We start from the raw sequence: 15,454 nt of genomic DNA, 5'->3' as shown, positions 1-15,454 counted from the left end.
ACGACTGGTTGCAGCAATCAATTGCATGCTTCAATGGACAAATATACGAGCATAGACAAGTGGAGAGCCAACTCAGATAGACATGGCCGATACGGACGCCAAAGCAAATGCGTTCGTTTGGCCACAGTAGAGCATGGCTAAGAAGGACAAAGATATAGCTAAAAAATCTAGGCCTAGAAAATAATATTTTCTCTAGAATACTATTACTACTTCTGTATTAAAAGTAGATATTTTTAATTTATAATTCCAAAACCCTATCACCTAGTTCTAGTTACTGATATCCCCCTGTATCTCTTGCAACTGTATGTGCTGCATCTGTATCTGTATCTGCTGGCTGTCCCTGGCAGACACCCGTGGGACGGACGACCAACCAGCCAGAGACTAGATGGACTCAACTAGATAACAAACCCTAGTTGGCTTGGTCTCTCTGGCCAAAATAGAGGAATGCTAGAGGGGAGAGAGACTACAGCGGTTTAGGCAGTGGGGCATGCAACAAGGCAGCTAGCTCTGATGGGCCCTGGGTGCCTGGTTGCCTGGCTGCCTGGCTGGCTCTGCATCTTCATTCGACAACGGCAGTCAAGTGGAACGGCACAAAAACTTGTTAACTTTTTTCGCTACATAAGGTCCGGATAGTGCCAAGTTGAGTCAATCAACTGGCCTGGCTTGGCTTGGCTTGGTGTGGCTTGGCTTGGTGGCAAGTTGCTCCTTCTCCTGCACTCACTTGGCAGCAATTAATCAAAAAAAAAAAAAAAGAGAGACTGGGGCGGGGCAAGTACAACTCCAAATCCAACCCAGAGCCGGGGGCTTTATTATTGCAATCAAGTCATTTACCTGCAAAACGTTTAATTATCACTTTTGGAGGGGCCCGGACCGGGCAATTGCCAATTAGCAGACAAATTTTACACATTTTTCCCTTCCCTGCCAGGAATCCCCCTTAGTCCTGCTCCTACTTCTGCTTCAGCGGCACTCTTCCAAAGCCAAATTCCTCTGCGTAGAGCGGACTTATCCCCGCGAATAGCTGATGTGCGGAGGGATAGATGGTATCACAGGCCTCCACGTCGTCGGCGACATCATCAAAGTTGTAGGAGACGATCCTATAACCGCAGTGACTGAGCTCCACGCAGTAGACCACCTGCTCCAGGGTGCGGATATTGATGTAGGCCACCCTCTCGTTGAAGGGCAGAAATTCGGCCACCATTATGTGGTCGGCAAAGTCATGGCACTCGGTTACCATCCTTTCGGCATCGCGGTAGGCATCAAAATCGCACAAATCGATTTGGACGAGGGCCATTTAAGAGAAGAGGACTCCAGGGCTTCTGGCTCTGGGTTCTAGGACCCGGGTTGGTTAATTTTTTTGACGAGAAAAGCAAAGGACACAAGTGCTGAGAAACACAAATGGCTCAGAAATGGTATGTTAAGTATGATTATATTGTGGAGTTCCAAAGAACCATTTTGAAGACTCTTTAAACCAAGACAGACCTAGAAGTACCTCTTTTTATAAAGAAATTAATTTAATAATCAACAAAATATTATAAAAATTTAAGAAAACCATTTCTTTTGTCTCGAAGACATTTTGTCCGTATTATGCATCCGCTTAACTCCTCGTGCAGCGTGTTTCTCTGACCCTCTAAAACCCCGAAGAACCATGAACGAACCCCTTTTCCATAATACCATCTTTATCTCCCTTGACTTCCTCAACTCTCGGAAACCAAGCTCAAGTGCCTTGGGTCCTAGGGGTCTTCTCCCGCTGCTAGAAAACAAAAAAAACAACAAAAAGGACAAAAGCAAGAGGAGTCTCGGCTCAGACCTCATGACAATCGAATATGGAGTGAGCCCGGGGAAGGAGGAGTGAATGGAAGGGGATTGCCTGACTTGGTGTGATTTGGCATCACACACAAACACACACACACACACAATCGTAAGACATCCAGAGCCAGAGCTGGAGCTAGAGTCCACCAGCCACGAAGGCAGAAGCATCTTTTCCCTTACTTTTTGCTGATGAAGTTGAACAATTTGAGATACGAGGCAGCCGGCAGTGAGCAGGAAGGTAAGCGGACAGAACAGACTGTAAGGGACGGACACTGTTACGGACAGAGGACAGAGGACAGCGGACAGGAGGACAGCGGACAGAGGACAGGAGACTCTGCGGACAGAGGACTGTGGAACGTTCATTTAGTTGCCCATGGCCATGGCAGGCAAACGCTTTTTGGCCCCGGCTACCAGGCAAAATTTCCACTCCTTCCCAGTCTCTGGTCTCTGGAGGTCTTCTCTCCATATATATATATATGTATATATCTTTTCTTTCTACAGTTCCATTACCATTCCATCCTCCCACCTCCTCCCCGATTCAAAACAATCAAGATGCTAAAAACGAACAACACGCAAATTTTTCCTCAATTTTCTTCTCTAAATAGTTGATGAATTATGCTGAGCGGATAGAAACCTTTTCTTCATTTATTATTTTAATTAATAAATTATAAAAAAAAATATATTAATTATTTAAGACATTTTTGAAAAGTCTATCTTAACAACAAGACTCTTAAACACCAAATTTAATTCAAAATTTGGCAATTTTATGAATATTCTTATTTTTCAGTGTGACCATTTCAGTTTCAATTTATTTTAATTGCGCTGACAGTTTACGATCTAACCGTCTCTCTCGCACCACTGCCCCCTCAAATGGAATAAATGAGTGGAGCGAGTGAGATGGCATAGGGTTCGGGAGTAACTTCAGCTTCATGACCATAATCCCAACTCTTAACTCTTTCACTTTGACTTCCCGCTCTGTCTCAGTGCTTTCTCCTTCCCAGTATACCCCTCACTATACCCCTCCCTATATACAGTATATCCCCCCCAAAAGCAACAATTGTCGGAGATTTATGAACGCCTCTTGCGCTTTAAATTGAATTCAATATTTTGCAAGCGCTGCAAGCCAAGCAACAATAATAATAATAACAACAACTTCAGAAACAACAACAAATTGTAAACAACAAAGTTTTTTGTGTCTCGTTGACAGTTGCATTTTTTTGTTGTTGTTTTTTATGGCGATTGCACATTTCATGGCTTTCTTTTTTCGCGATTTCTGGCTGAAATTGATTTTTTCCTTTTACCAACATTATTTTCTTCTTCTGCAGAGTGTGTGTGTTTGGTCGTGTGTGTGGGCGGGCGGCTAGAGGTGTGAAAGGCGGCGGCGAGTGGGCGTGTTTGCCAATTGAGCTGTTTTCTGTTATTTGCCGGCTTTGTTCAGTTGCCGGCCAGTCCAACACAGGCCAAAAAAGAGAATACAATTGCTTACCTGGAAATAGAAAAAAAAGGTAAAAAATTCGGAGTTAGTGGAAGAGTCATTTTTGATACTTAATTAGGGGGGTTTATAATTAAATTTTTATACAAAATATATAGGATTTTTAGTATTCGTAAGTAAAGATAATAGACATTTTTAGTATTTTTTGAAGAAAAATGGGATATTTGTTTGTTTTATGAAATAAAAAATATTAAAAACTTGAAGAAAAAAGTATTAGGAAAGCGTGTTGAAAATTTAAAAAGAATCTTTGGAGTAGTTTTGAAGTTATTATGAGCAAAGAGTTTGAAAAAATGAGTTTTTGAGGAAAACACGTTTGACAGTTTCGAACTCTAACCTCAAAAAATTACAAAAATAGTCATAACTTTGTCAATTTTCATCCGATTGTTTTGAAATTCGGAACCAACATTCTTTATTAAATATATAATTTAATATTATATTAAATATTATTTTAAACACTTTAGACCCTAACCCCCCCTTGGAAAATATTTACAAAAAGAACGTCTTCTATAAGTAAGGCTATTAAAAGTCTCTACACTCTTGAAAGTATCTCAAGTTGCGGCATCAATTTCCTTGATATTTAAGGCCAGTGTTTCCCCCCCAAAAAAACAAAGCAAAAAAAACCCCCATCTGATGGTTCCAATTTGTGAATATCTTGGCAATTTACGCTTCGCTCTGCCCTATTATTTCAATTGCCGGCCCAGAAAGGGTAGGGACGAGGCGACTTAAAGACTGGAGGGTGTCGGCAAAGGTAGCTGTCAAGATGAATTTGCTCTTTTCGCGCCGTTTCTTCCTTAATGCCCCCTCGAATCTCAATCTCGGAGCAGTGATTGTAACTCGGCGTTCAGCTACTTCTACACCAGTGGTGGGCAAACTCTCATTTCCCATAACTCGCGAGCATAGGGCCAAAAATTCTGCTGCAGCGCTGCCGGCACACGCACAGTATGAGCGAGCTCGCTCCTCTCCGAAGCACTCTCATTAGCTTTCGTGAGAGGGCCAAAGTTGGCATTTTTCTCTCATTTCATTTCATTTGAGCGCCAAAAATATTCTGTTCTACCAATGAAAATGAATTTATTCGATGATCGGACCTCACTGGAGCACGACCATTGCGACAAAAAAATCACTGAGAAAAATGTTTCTTGAAATTTGGGAAGAAAAATTTTTCTTTATAGAAAATATGGATGGGGAAGCGCAATGCTTAATTTGTTTAAGAATATTATCTAGGAAAGCTTTATTTAATATTGAAAGGCACTATAATAGTGCGCATTCGAATTATTGTCAAGATTCAGGCGAAATTCGAACTAAAAAAGTACCTTATTTTGTGCAATATTTACAAAATTACCGATGAACGAATTAGTACACAAAGTTTTTCGCTCAGTGAATGGGTTGCTCTCTTTGTTTTTCGCTGCTTACGCACACAATCAAATGTTATAAATGTGTGCGTTTTGCCCACCACTGTTCTACACCAATCTCTTGGATACTTTTTCTTCTCCAAGATGTGGCAAGTTGCAAGTAGAGTGTGGTAGCAGGGGAACCGCAACATCATCAGGCAGGAGGAGGAGGAGGAGGAGCAGGAGCAACATCCAAGCAACATCGAGGCAACAGCAATTACAGCGACAACAACAACACCAAGTCAAGATGCCCCCACGCTGGAAAATTCAAAATGTTTTCGTTTGAGTGAGCACAACAACAACAACAATAGCAATAGCTATAGCTAGAGCAACAACAACTACGACAACTGTCGACATGGTGAGATGGCTGATTTTTTGTTTTTTATTTTTTATTTTTTTTTTTTGTTACATGTTGTTACTGTATTGCCTTTGGGGCGCTATGTTTTGTTGTTGTTTTGGTCTCTCTTTTTTTTATATATATAAAATTTGTTGTTGTTGTAGTTGCTGTTGTTGTTGCCTCTTCTGCGCCAGTCAATTCAATTTGAAGCCATTTAGCATCAATTTGCAGTAATTTGACGTATAAATTATGTCAAATTGCCGAGCAGCTTGTCATTGGGTGTATTTCGTTGTTGCCTTGCCTCTCTTCTTCTTCTTGTTGTTGTTGCCTCTTTTGTTAACTCTTATTGTTGTTGTTGTTGTTGTTGTTGTTCTCACTCCGTCAGTTTGCTCGTTTTCGGTTTTCGGTGTTTAGCCTTTGTTGTTGTTGTTGCTTTTGCACCTTTTTTTTTTTTGTTGTATGTAGTTGTTGTTATTGTGAGAGATTGCGCCCGCCAGGTAAAAAAAAAAAAAAAAAAAAAAAAAAACACAAAGGTAAGAGGTATGGAGGCATGGAGGTATAGAGGTGAGGCACCACCATCATCATCATCATCCCAGTCCCTCTCCACCCCTCCCTTAGGTCCTACTTCCTCCCCTTCATCCATTTAGAGGGGGGATTGCCATCTCTTTCCATCCATAATAGCCCCCTCTCTTTCCATCTCCCTCTCTGCTCTTGGCACGTTCGGCAGTGTGTGAATTTTATTTTCGCTTGTCGACACAAAAGAATTTCACTTAATACCGAAAATACTGAAATACTCAACAGCACACAGGCAAAAAGGGTCCACCAGGTCCAGAGCCGGGGTTCCAGCCGTAAAAAGTGCCTCATAAAGCCGATATGTATATAAACCAGTGGTGGGCAAAACGCACACATTTATAACATTTGATTGTGTGCGTAAGCAGCGAAAAACAAAGAGAGCAACCCATTCACTGAGCGAAAAACTTTGTGTACTAATTCGTTCATCGGTAATTTTGTAAATATTGCACAAAATAAGGTACTTTTTTAGTTCGAATTTCGCCTGAATCTTGACAATAATTCGAATGCGCACTATTATAGTGCCTTTCAATATTAAATAAAGCTTTCCTAGATAATATTCTTAAACAAATTAAGCATTGCGCTTCCCCATCCATATTTTCTATAAAGAAAAATTTTTCTTCCCAAATTTCAAGAAACATTTTTCTCAGTGATTTTTTTGTCGCAATGGTCGTGCTCCAGTGAGGTCCGATCATCGAATAAATTCATTTTCATTGGTAGAACAGAATATTTTTGGCGCTCAAATGAAATGAAATGAGAGAAAAATGCCAACTTTGGCCCTCTCACGAAAGCTAATGAGAGTGCTTCGGAGAGGAGCGAGCTCGCTCATACTGTGCGTGTGCCGGCAGCGCTGCAGCAGAATTTTTGGCCCTATGCTCGCGAGTTATGGGAAATGAGAGTTTGCCCACCACTGATATAAACTAATACCAAGAGGGGAACACAGGGGTAGGGTATTGGAAGGACGGTATGGTAGGTAGTCTGAGGGGAGCTACAATTTTTACGCTTTTGTGAATGTTAACATTCAAAGATATCATCAAAAAATTCACTGGAAACTCGCTCGTACAATGAAAAAAAAAATAAAGAAGAACGAAGTAAGAAGCTGACGGAGCAGAATCATTCGAGCCAGATCGTTTTTCCCCCTTCTTGTTAGTGGCAAAAAAAAAAGAAGAAAAGAATAAGAACTGGTAAGGCAGGGAGCCCCTCGAATTTTGTCGCCTCTTTGTAGATGAGTTGCTGTTGCCGTTCACGCGTCGTAAACTCGGTAGCAGGAACATTAAAAGCAACAAAAAAAAAAAAGAAATACAAAAGACAATGAAAACTGAGAAATCTTCCGCAAATAGAAGAATCAGACAGTGGAAAACTTTAAGATCTTTAGTCCGATTTGGCTGAAACTTTCAGAATTTCTATATTTCGAATGCTGATTACGAAAAACATAGACAAAAATACCCAAAAATCACAAGAATTACAAATAAAGGCTAGATATCCTTGTAGGTTTAAGGAACTCACTTTTAAGTCTCACTTTCTCTCATCACTAGACCCCATCACTAACTCACCCGCCCATCCCTATCCGTTTTTGGAAATTGCAAGCCCGATTTGTCTGAAACTTGCAGAATTTCTGTATTTCAAAGTGCTGATTACGAAAAACATAGATAAAATACCCAAAAATAACAAGAATAACAAATAAAGCCTAGTTATCAGTAGTGGTTTAAAGAACTCACTTCTAAGTCTTACTTTCTCCCATCACTAGACCCCTAGACCCACTAACTCACCCGCCCATCCCTATCCGCTTTTGGGAATTGCAAGCTATTTGAAGAATTTCCATTTGCATTTTAATTAAGTGAATGGACAAATGACCCAAGGGGCCGAAAGCTAAGCGAGGGTGGCCACTGGTCGTCGGGCAGAAAACTTTATTATCTGTACAAGCAATTATGCATATCATAAAACACTTTAAACATTAATGAGTGTCAAGCAGCGAGGGAGAGAGAAGTGGAGAGTAGAGACAAGCAGACAGGAAAGGAAAGGAAAGGAAAGGAAAGGAAAGGAAAGGAAAGCAAGAAGCCGAGTCATCTTTTTGGGACTTGTTTTTTATCTCATTCTCATCCACTTAGGGAGCACAGATTCCCCAAGGGGCAGAAGATGGCCAAAAGGAGGATAGGGATGGAAGGGGAAGTATCTAGAGATGTCATGTTGATTTTTAAGCAAAACGCAGAATGAATTTAAATTCGTTAATTAACACATCTGCGCCATTAACTCTCAATTATAGAAAGAAAAGTTAGAAAACAACCAATTACTTCCAAATGATGTTCAAAAAGGTTATGAAAGTTATCTAACTAATTTTTATTGGTTAAGCTTCAGTTGATACCTATTCAAATTATTCAATTAGCATTTCCATTGAGGCGAACTAACCGATGCATAAATCATCGGTCTATCGTTTACACTTCCATCTCTAAATGGACAGCAACACACAAAAACTGTAGAGTGGAGAGTGAAGGAGACTGGAGAGACGCCCCCAAACTGATTCGGTTAGTTTATGGGCAAAGTCAGCGTGTTGCCACTTTATTGCCTGCTTTACATTTCTGTTAGTTTTGGTCCGCACCCAGAGGGGCCAAATCCCCCATACAAACACACAAAACATGGCTTGCCCGTGTGTGTGTGTGTGTGCCTCCTGTGTGTTATGCTTTGCGGCCAAATTAAAATTCGACTTAATCGTTTAAACATTTAAAAGGCAAACTAAAAGCCAGCAGGCGTCGCCAACAAGCAAAGTTTCCCCATTCCCAACAAGTCCCCCGACTCCTACTCCGCCTCCTTGTTTTTTTTTTTTTGCACCTTCCTGGCTCCCCTTTTGCCTTCCTCTTCCTTTTTAGTTTTCCTTTTTCGGATTTTTTTTTGTTGCTTTTGTTGCTTTTTGCATGCGCAGCACAACATGCGCCAAAAGTTGTAGCACAGCCTGATGCTATCTCTCTTCCACAGCCAGGCTTTAATGAGTGAGCGCCATACAACAAACATGGCTGCCGCCATGGCTCTCTCTGAAACTCCACATTCACAAAAGTGGGGGGAAAAACGAGAGAGCCACTGCTGGCAGAGAGATGGCCGGTGGGAGCGAGAGAGCGAGCATCGTGAAATGCATGCTGAGTGGCATGGAGATTTTAACGGGATGAGTATCCAAAGTGGGCTCCGAAAGCGAGAAGGAGGAGTTGTCGGCTCTTTTTTGCACATTTTGCAGGCAGGGAGCCAGCCACCAACCATCGCCCCGAGGGTCGCACAATTCAAATGTTAATTAAAATTTAAAAGCTTAACCGTTCCAATTGCACTGGGGACTACTAGTGACGATTTTCTTTACAGAAAATTAAATTTTGATTGATTCATCATTGTGTCCTTGCTGAAACGGTATATGTCCTCTTTGCGGGAGGATTGCGAAAATGGCGCCCAACGTGTGGCACCTACCGCAAGCCATTAAACAAGTGTTGCCTTGGAAGTCGTCGTCGTCGTTGGTCGCCCGAAGTCATCAAGCTGCTGCTGCTGTTGTTTCAATTACCACCACCGAATCGCTTAACTACTGCAAGGGCAATAAACCCAAATGGTCCGGAAAATAAATGTGTATATTAAAGCATAAAATATATGAACATTAGGTCGCTTTGGCAAAAGCAGAAACAGAATCAAAAGCGGCAGCATCAGCACTAGGCTAAATTATAAAACGAATTTATGGCCCATAATATTTAGCTGACCTCCAGAAAAAAAAACCAAAATAAAAAAAAATCATCTAAAAGTTAAGGCCAACAAAAAAATTGATTAAAATGTAAGCAGCTTGTGTACTAATTTCAACTTAATGCCTTTCGTTGCCCTGCCATTTATTTCACATTTTTAATTGCAATACGAATATTTTTATGAAGCTTTTTCATTGTTTGTCTTTATTGTTGGAATGCCAATTTTTAATTGGAAATGTTTGACTTTGACTCGACATTTTGTGCAATTAACTTTTTCAATTTCACCTTCTTATTACCATTATTGTAAAATTTAATATTATGGTAATGTTTCGCCCTCCTTAAGTGGGCGTAGCACTTTCCATTGTTTCGCTTTGATTTAGTCATTATCGAGGAGTACTTGGAGTGCTTAGTAATGCTAATTTGGTTGTTGGCTCTAATGTTGTGCTGACATGCAATCAATTCTTTTTCAGAGTTCCTTTCAAAAAGCCTCCACCTCTCAACCTCTCTACCTCTATATACAATGTAAAGAATTTCGATTGAGCCGGTCGAGATGATGTCGAGAGGCCCCGCCGACGAGTAAGAACGGCGGCAGTGTGTTGTTGATAGCAATCAACATCAATTAAAGCAGCTGTCTGTCTTGCTGTCGCTGTTGCTGTTTCTGTTGCTGCTTTAGCCGTGTAATTATATTTGTTGTTGCGCCTCTTGGATGCATTATCATCATCATCATTACCACTATCATCATCGGCGATGCATTATGGACTGCCAGCAACATGTTGCCAGCAGTGCAATGCGGTCGCGCCTCGAAGTAGCAAACTGTCCGATTGTCTATCTGTCCGTCCGTCTGTCAGTCTGTCTCTGATGGCAACTGTTGATAATTATAATCCGCTTGTGGTTAAAATGGTGTGGCCTACCTTACTGGCGATAAGCGCGCATGAATAATTATGTTGCTTGTTGTAGTTGCTGCTGTTGGCTGTTGCTGTTGCTGTTGCAAGCTTTAGCTTCTCTACAACACTGTGGCTGCAATGTCGCCTGTTTGCTTGGCTGCCTGCCTGTGCGGCGACAACTCATGAATAATTAATGCACTGCCGCGACTCAGTTTGCTGGCAAAATGTTGCCATTGCAGTAGAGTCTGAGTCAGTGGTAGTAGCACTATATCCAGCAACTTGTCTCGCCTGCCTTGCTAAAGTATCTTTTCAATTACAGAAGGAGGAAATCGTGAATTACCCTGGACAAGACCTGACTTACTTGGCAATAAAAGAACAGCAGCAGCAGCAGCCTGTTCTCGCCATTACTTTGATTAAACTTGACAGTCGGTTGGGTCTCTCCCCTGGCATTCGAGTTCTATTGTTGTTTCTGTGCAAATATTTAATAAATACACAAGCCAGATCCTCTGAGGGTGCCGACGACGACGACAACAATTAACACTTGAACAGTAGCGCAACTATTATCGTCTCAATTTGAATAAATTCGCTCGTGACAAAAAGCATAGATAGTCGACTGACAACTGACGACTGCTGGCGAAATTCCCACCTTAAATTAAATAAGCAATGAGTTTTGTCTCCCTTAAAGGCAAAAGGGAGAAGAACAAAAAAAAAGAGGTTCGGGGCGGTCGGTCGGTCGCACAATTGGCACTTGAAAGGCATCAAGATACAATGGCAATAACTGCGGCAGCATCAGCATCAGCAGCAGCAACAGCAGCAGCAGCAACAGCAGCAGCAGCAAACAAGCTAAACAAGTATTGCCGCTGTGCCGAGAGGAGGCACTCTGGCACTGTGGCACTCTGGCAGACAAAAGGCACGAGATGTGAGAGACGTCTAGGGTAGCTGCTGCCGCTTCTGCCGTTGCATGGGAATTGAATTCCATTCAAGAGACAGCAAAGCCAGCAAGCCAGCAGCAGGCTGTTTGTCATACTTGCAACAGAAAACAGAGGAGCAGACCAGAGAAGTGAAATGGCTTACATGCATTTCTTTGCCTCTCTTCGAAGGGGGAACCCAGGCGTGTTGAGGTGTGTTGCGATAGCATCTTGCATAAAATTACGGTCGGAGGCAACATCAGCATCTCAACACAGGCTACAGGCTACAGGAGCACCAGGAGCTACAGCAGCCAGCCAGCCAGCCAGGCAGCCAGCAGCCACCAGCGACGTGGCTGCCTGATGCTATGCCACTGATAGCCTCGAAATTGTTGGCAGTTGCAATTTGCTGTTTGGAATTTTAAGCGAGCCAACAATGAAGTTCAAACCGAAGCAAAAAATAAAAAAAAGCAAAAGGGAAGAAAGCCAGAGGAGTCCCCTTACATTCTCAACCACATCATGGAGAGAAGCTGAAAACCATCCCATAATTTAACCCTCTTCTGTATCGATTTTTGATTGGAACTTCAAAAAAAAAAAAAATATATTCGATTTTCGGGACAAAGAGATGCAGCAAAGATTGTGTTGCCGACTGGATTGGGTTTTTGGGAGACAAGATGTCATGTTTGCATAAAAACCCAGCTTCCATGGCTTATAACTTTGTTCCAAAAGTCATCATAAGTAGTTGCCAAGTTGCCATGATTGTATACTTTAAGTTCTACTCCAAGTTGTTGTGATTTTTTTCTGACTTCTTGAATTGAAATGCAGAAAATGCTGAAAATTTTCCGCACCAGCTGCTGCCGTTTAAACGGCTCGGTTGAAAATGGGTTAAGTTTTGGACTCTCTGTAGTCCCTGCCACGGTATTCGAGGCTCCGCGATTGCAATAAAAGTCAGCAGGCAGGCACTGATGTGTTTTCCTGCCCCCAGCCAGCCTCTCCAGCTTCAGCTCCAGCTCCCTACTGGCTCCAACTCCTCCATTTGAATTTTATTTCAGTGGTGCGCCTTTCGTTTTTATTTATTTTTTATTTTTCAGCTCGCTTCCATTCAATTTCTGGCGCTGCCTCCTCTCTGTGACTCGGTGTATAGCTTTGCATAAGCCCGCAGTTCATTTGGCAAAAAAAAAACAGAAGAAAACAAAACAAACTAAACCAACGGGGGGAAAAAATAAATAAATACAAAAAAAAATCAAAAATAAGATATAGCCAGGCAGCAGCAGCAGCAGCCAGCACGATTTATGTTAATCAGACAAGAAGGCGACGGTGGTGGAGCTGTGGCAGGGGCACGATGGCTGGATGGCTGGAGAGTCAGCGCCAGCCAGTTGCATTCAATCATCTTTTATCTGGCAGGCATCGTCGGTGTTCAGTGTTCAGTGTTCAGAGTGCTCGGTGTTTGGTTTGGGGATTTCTTTGCTTTCTTTTGGTTATTATGTATCGCTTAGTTGCATTTGGCGCACTTTCAGATTTCAGTCTTTCAGTCTCAGTCTCTTTCTCCCTCGGCGCTTCGATTCGATTGGATTCGTTTGTGGAGCATCCATTAAGCCCAGGTCATGCCAAAGTTTTCGCAAAGAGAGACTCCGACTCTGACTGGCTATCGATTTGATTTCAATTTGCCAAAAGCTCTGGCTATTTATCTCAATGACTCACTCAAAGTGAAAGTTTGAATAAAGTTTGCAAGAAAAATGAATACAAAAGTGTAGTTTGTTTAATGGTCTGTTTCTCCCCAAAAGCAACAGATTTTAATTAAATAAGTATCTGAATTATAGTTCCTTGTCTTAATTCAACTATTTACCCAATTTTCCTTGTTTAAAATTAGTTGTTAAGTTCATCAAAGTCTAGATTACAAACCTGCAAAGAGACAATGCAAAATATTCAATTAATTTCAATGGGAATTTAATAATTGCAATTACAGAAGAGGAATTCATTCGGAAAGCTAATTATTTTCATTTTACATCGCTTCTGTCAGAAATTCATTTGAATCTTTCGGTTCAAAGGACAGTAGCTTCTTGCTTTCATTCCAACTTTGTTTATTTTAGAGGAAAATAGTAAAATAAAGAAGAATTAAGTCTTGAAAGACCATATTGGGGAGTAACTTGTTTAGGAAGTATGAAAACTCATTCCATTCACATCATTCCACATCATACCACATCATACCAAACCATACAATCATATAGTACCTCATAACATATCATACTGTCATACTTTATCATACCACAAATTATAATATAGTTACTATATCATACCATGTCAATGATATCATACATCATACCACATCATACCATATCATACTATGTTTTATCATACTTTATCATACTACATACATACTTTATAATACCATATCATCCTAAAGATCTGTATAGTCTGTGTGGTATGCAGTAAGAACATCTTGAACATCCGTATCAAATCCATACCACATCGTACTATATCATACCACATCATACTACCTCATATCACATCATACTGTCATACTATTATACTATACCATAAACTATTGTATAGTTACTACATCATACCATGTCAATTATATGCTATCATACATCATACCGTATCATACCTCATCATACCGCATAATAAACTTCTGTATAGTCTATTCTCTCTATATTTTTTACCAATTTCTGTATCCCTTTCAGATCACCCTTCTTGGCCAAGTTGGATTACGTGCGAATGACTCGCTGACTGAATGGCTAAAGAACTGGAAGCACTGGCTACGACTGAGTGGCAGACCGACTGACTATCCACCCGACATGTTGTGCTACTCCCACTCTCCTAGCACTCCTAGGCACCCCTAGCACCCCTAGCACTCCTAGCACATTTGCCACAAAAAGTCGAAAATAAAATAGAGGAAGAAGATATATAGTAGTTGTGCCATTTTTGCGCTTTTCATGCACTTTTTGCGCCGGATGTGCTGCACGGAAAAATGCAACAGAATGGGGGGTGGGAGTTCGTTGGGCGTTTTGGGCATAGCAGGCGGAAGACGGGTTGAATATGCCCCAAAAAAAAAGAATAAAAAAAAATTGTAATTTCAACAAAGCAAAGAAGAAAATGGCACAAAAAACCGTGGGCCACTACCACTTCTCCTTCTTCTCCTCCCACACATCCCATTACTATTTTACAATTTTTTTATATGCACTTTTTTTTTTTTTTGAATCTCTCTCTATTTTATTTTATTTTTGTTGAACTAAAAACTTTTTTGGCCCATGGTATAGAGGAGGGGGAGAGTAAATGCGTTTTTGATGCTGTTTTCTAGTGGGTGGTTCTGGTAGCATTTTGTTATTCGCCACTGGCACTTGCCAAGTTAAAGCATTAAGCTTATGCCAATTATGCATTGTTTGCTTGGCTTGCTTTTTGCTTTTTTTTTTTTTGTTTTTTCTGGCTTATAGTGGAAGTTGGCTTTAACCCACCCACCCACCAACTACTATCGCTGTTGGGCAAAATTGAAACAACTTTTGCAATTACTTTCCGTAAACAAAACAAATGTACTCGAGTCACGCAATCGCCTCTACTACTACTACTAATACTGTCTCTGCCTGCCTGCCGTCTGTCCCCAAAACAATAATTACCCGACCATTGTTCATGCATACATTCATATAATGGTAATGACAATAACGAGCCAGAGCCAGAGCCAGAGCGGGTTAAAGGGGTGAGAGCGTGAGGGTTAAAGGCAATCCTAACAAACAAAAAAAATAATAATAAAAAAAAAAATTCTATATGTAAAGGAGGTGGAGCTTGGGAGAGATGACAGGTGGAGGCAAAGTTGCTCGTCTTGAACAAGTTGTTAAATTGTTATTTTAGCGCTTTGTTCCACTCCCCACTCCCTTTTTTGTTTTTTTTTTTACCAGCACACCTCCCCGGTAGTGATTAACGGAGCTCAGGTACAAGTACTACCTACTATACAGTGAACGCCCCCAAATAAAGAACGCTAATTGAAGTGCTTTCCTCCCTTCAATCATGACGAGCGGTGAGCGTTGAAAAAAAGTTAGGGAGAACTGAACTATAATGGTTATTTACATTTCAACGGTTTTTTAGAGGTGTTTCATAGAGGGGGTATCTATAAAGAATATATTTTATAGATCTGTATTGTATTTCTTATATTATATAGTCTATTATATTATAGATCTTTAAAATCTATGTAGTACTTCTCCCATTTCTACCAACTTGAACACTAAAAGTCTCTATAAAGAGATTAGTATATCCTCTAGAAGATCTTAAATAGTGTCTATATAAAGTATATGATATATATTTATTATAGACTGATATTATATAATTACTATACTATAGTCTATTTATATTATGGACCTATGGATCTACTTT

General features: G+C 40.8%; 2 protein-coding genes and 1 long non-coding RNA gene across 3 annotated transcripts in view; 1 reads left to right on the top strand and 2 right to left on the bottom strand.

Moving 5' to 3' along the window:
• The window catches only part of LOC6495618 (uncharacterized transmembrane protein DDB_G0289901), a 75,219-nt gene that overhangs the window by 21,036 nt on the left and 38,729 nt on the right, over nt 1-15,454 (bottom strand). The window lies entirely within an intron of this gene.
• On the bottom strand, nt 774-1,402 carry LOC6495617 (protein GSKIP homolog). Its single transcript, XM_001959190.4, has one exon. It carries the CDS (start codon nt 1,289-1,291, stop codon nt 947-949), a length of 345 nt encoding a protein of 114 aa, XP_001959226.3. The 5' UTR covers nt 1,292-1,402; the 3' UTR covers nt 774-946.
• LOC123257213 lies at nt 4,609-13,995 on the top strand. The gene is made up of 2 exons (XR_006507223.1): nt 4,609-5,047; nt 13,774-13,995. It is a non-coding gene; the product is annotated as an uncharacterized LOC123257213 (long non-coding RNA).

This window comes from Drosophila ananassae, chromosome 3L (assembly GCF_017639315.1).
Source record: "Drosophila ananassae strain 14024-0371.13 chromosome 3L, ASM1763931v2, whole genome shotgun sequence".
NCBI lineage: Eukaryota > Metazoa > Arthropoda > Insecta > Diptera > Drosophilidae > Drosophila > Drosophila ananassae.
This window is presented reverse-complemented; position numbering and strand designations above follow the sequence as displayed.

Coding starts and splice junctions, on each gene's coding strand:
- LOC6495617 (XM_001959190.4), bottom strand. CDS start 1,291: ATGGCCCTCGTCCAAATCGATTTGTGCGATTTTGATGCCTACCGCGAT.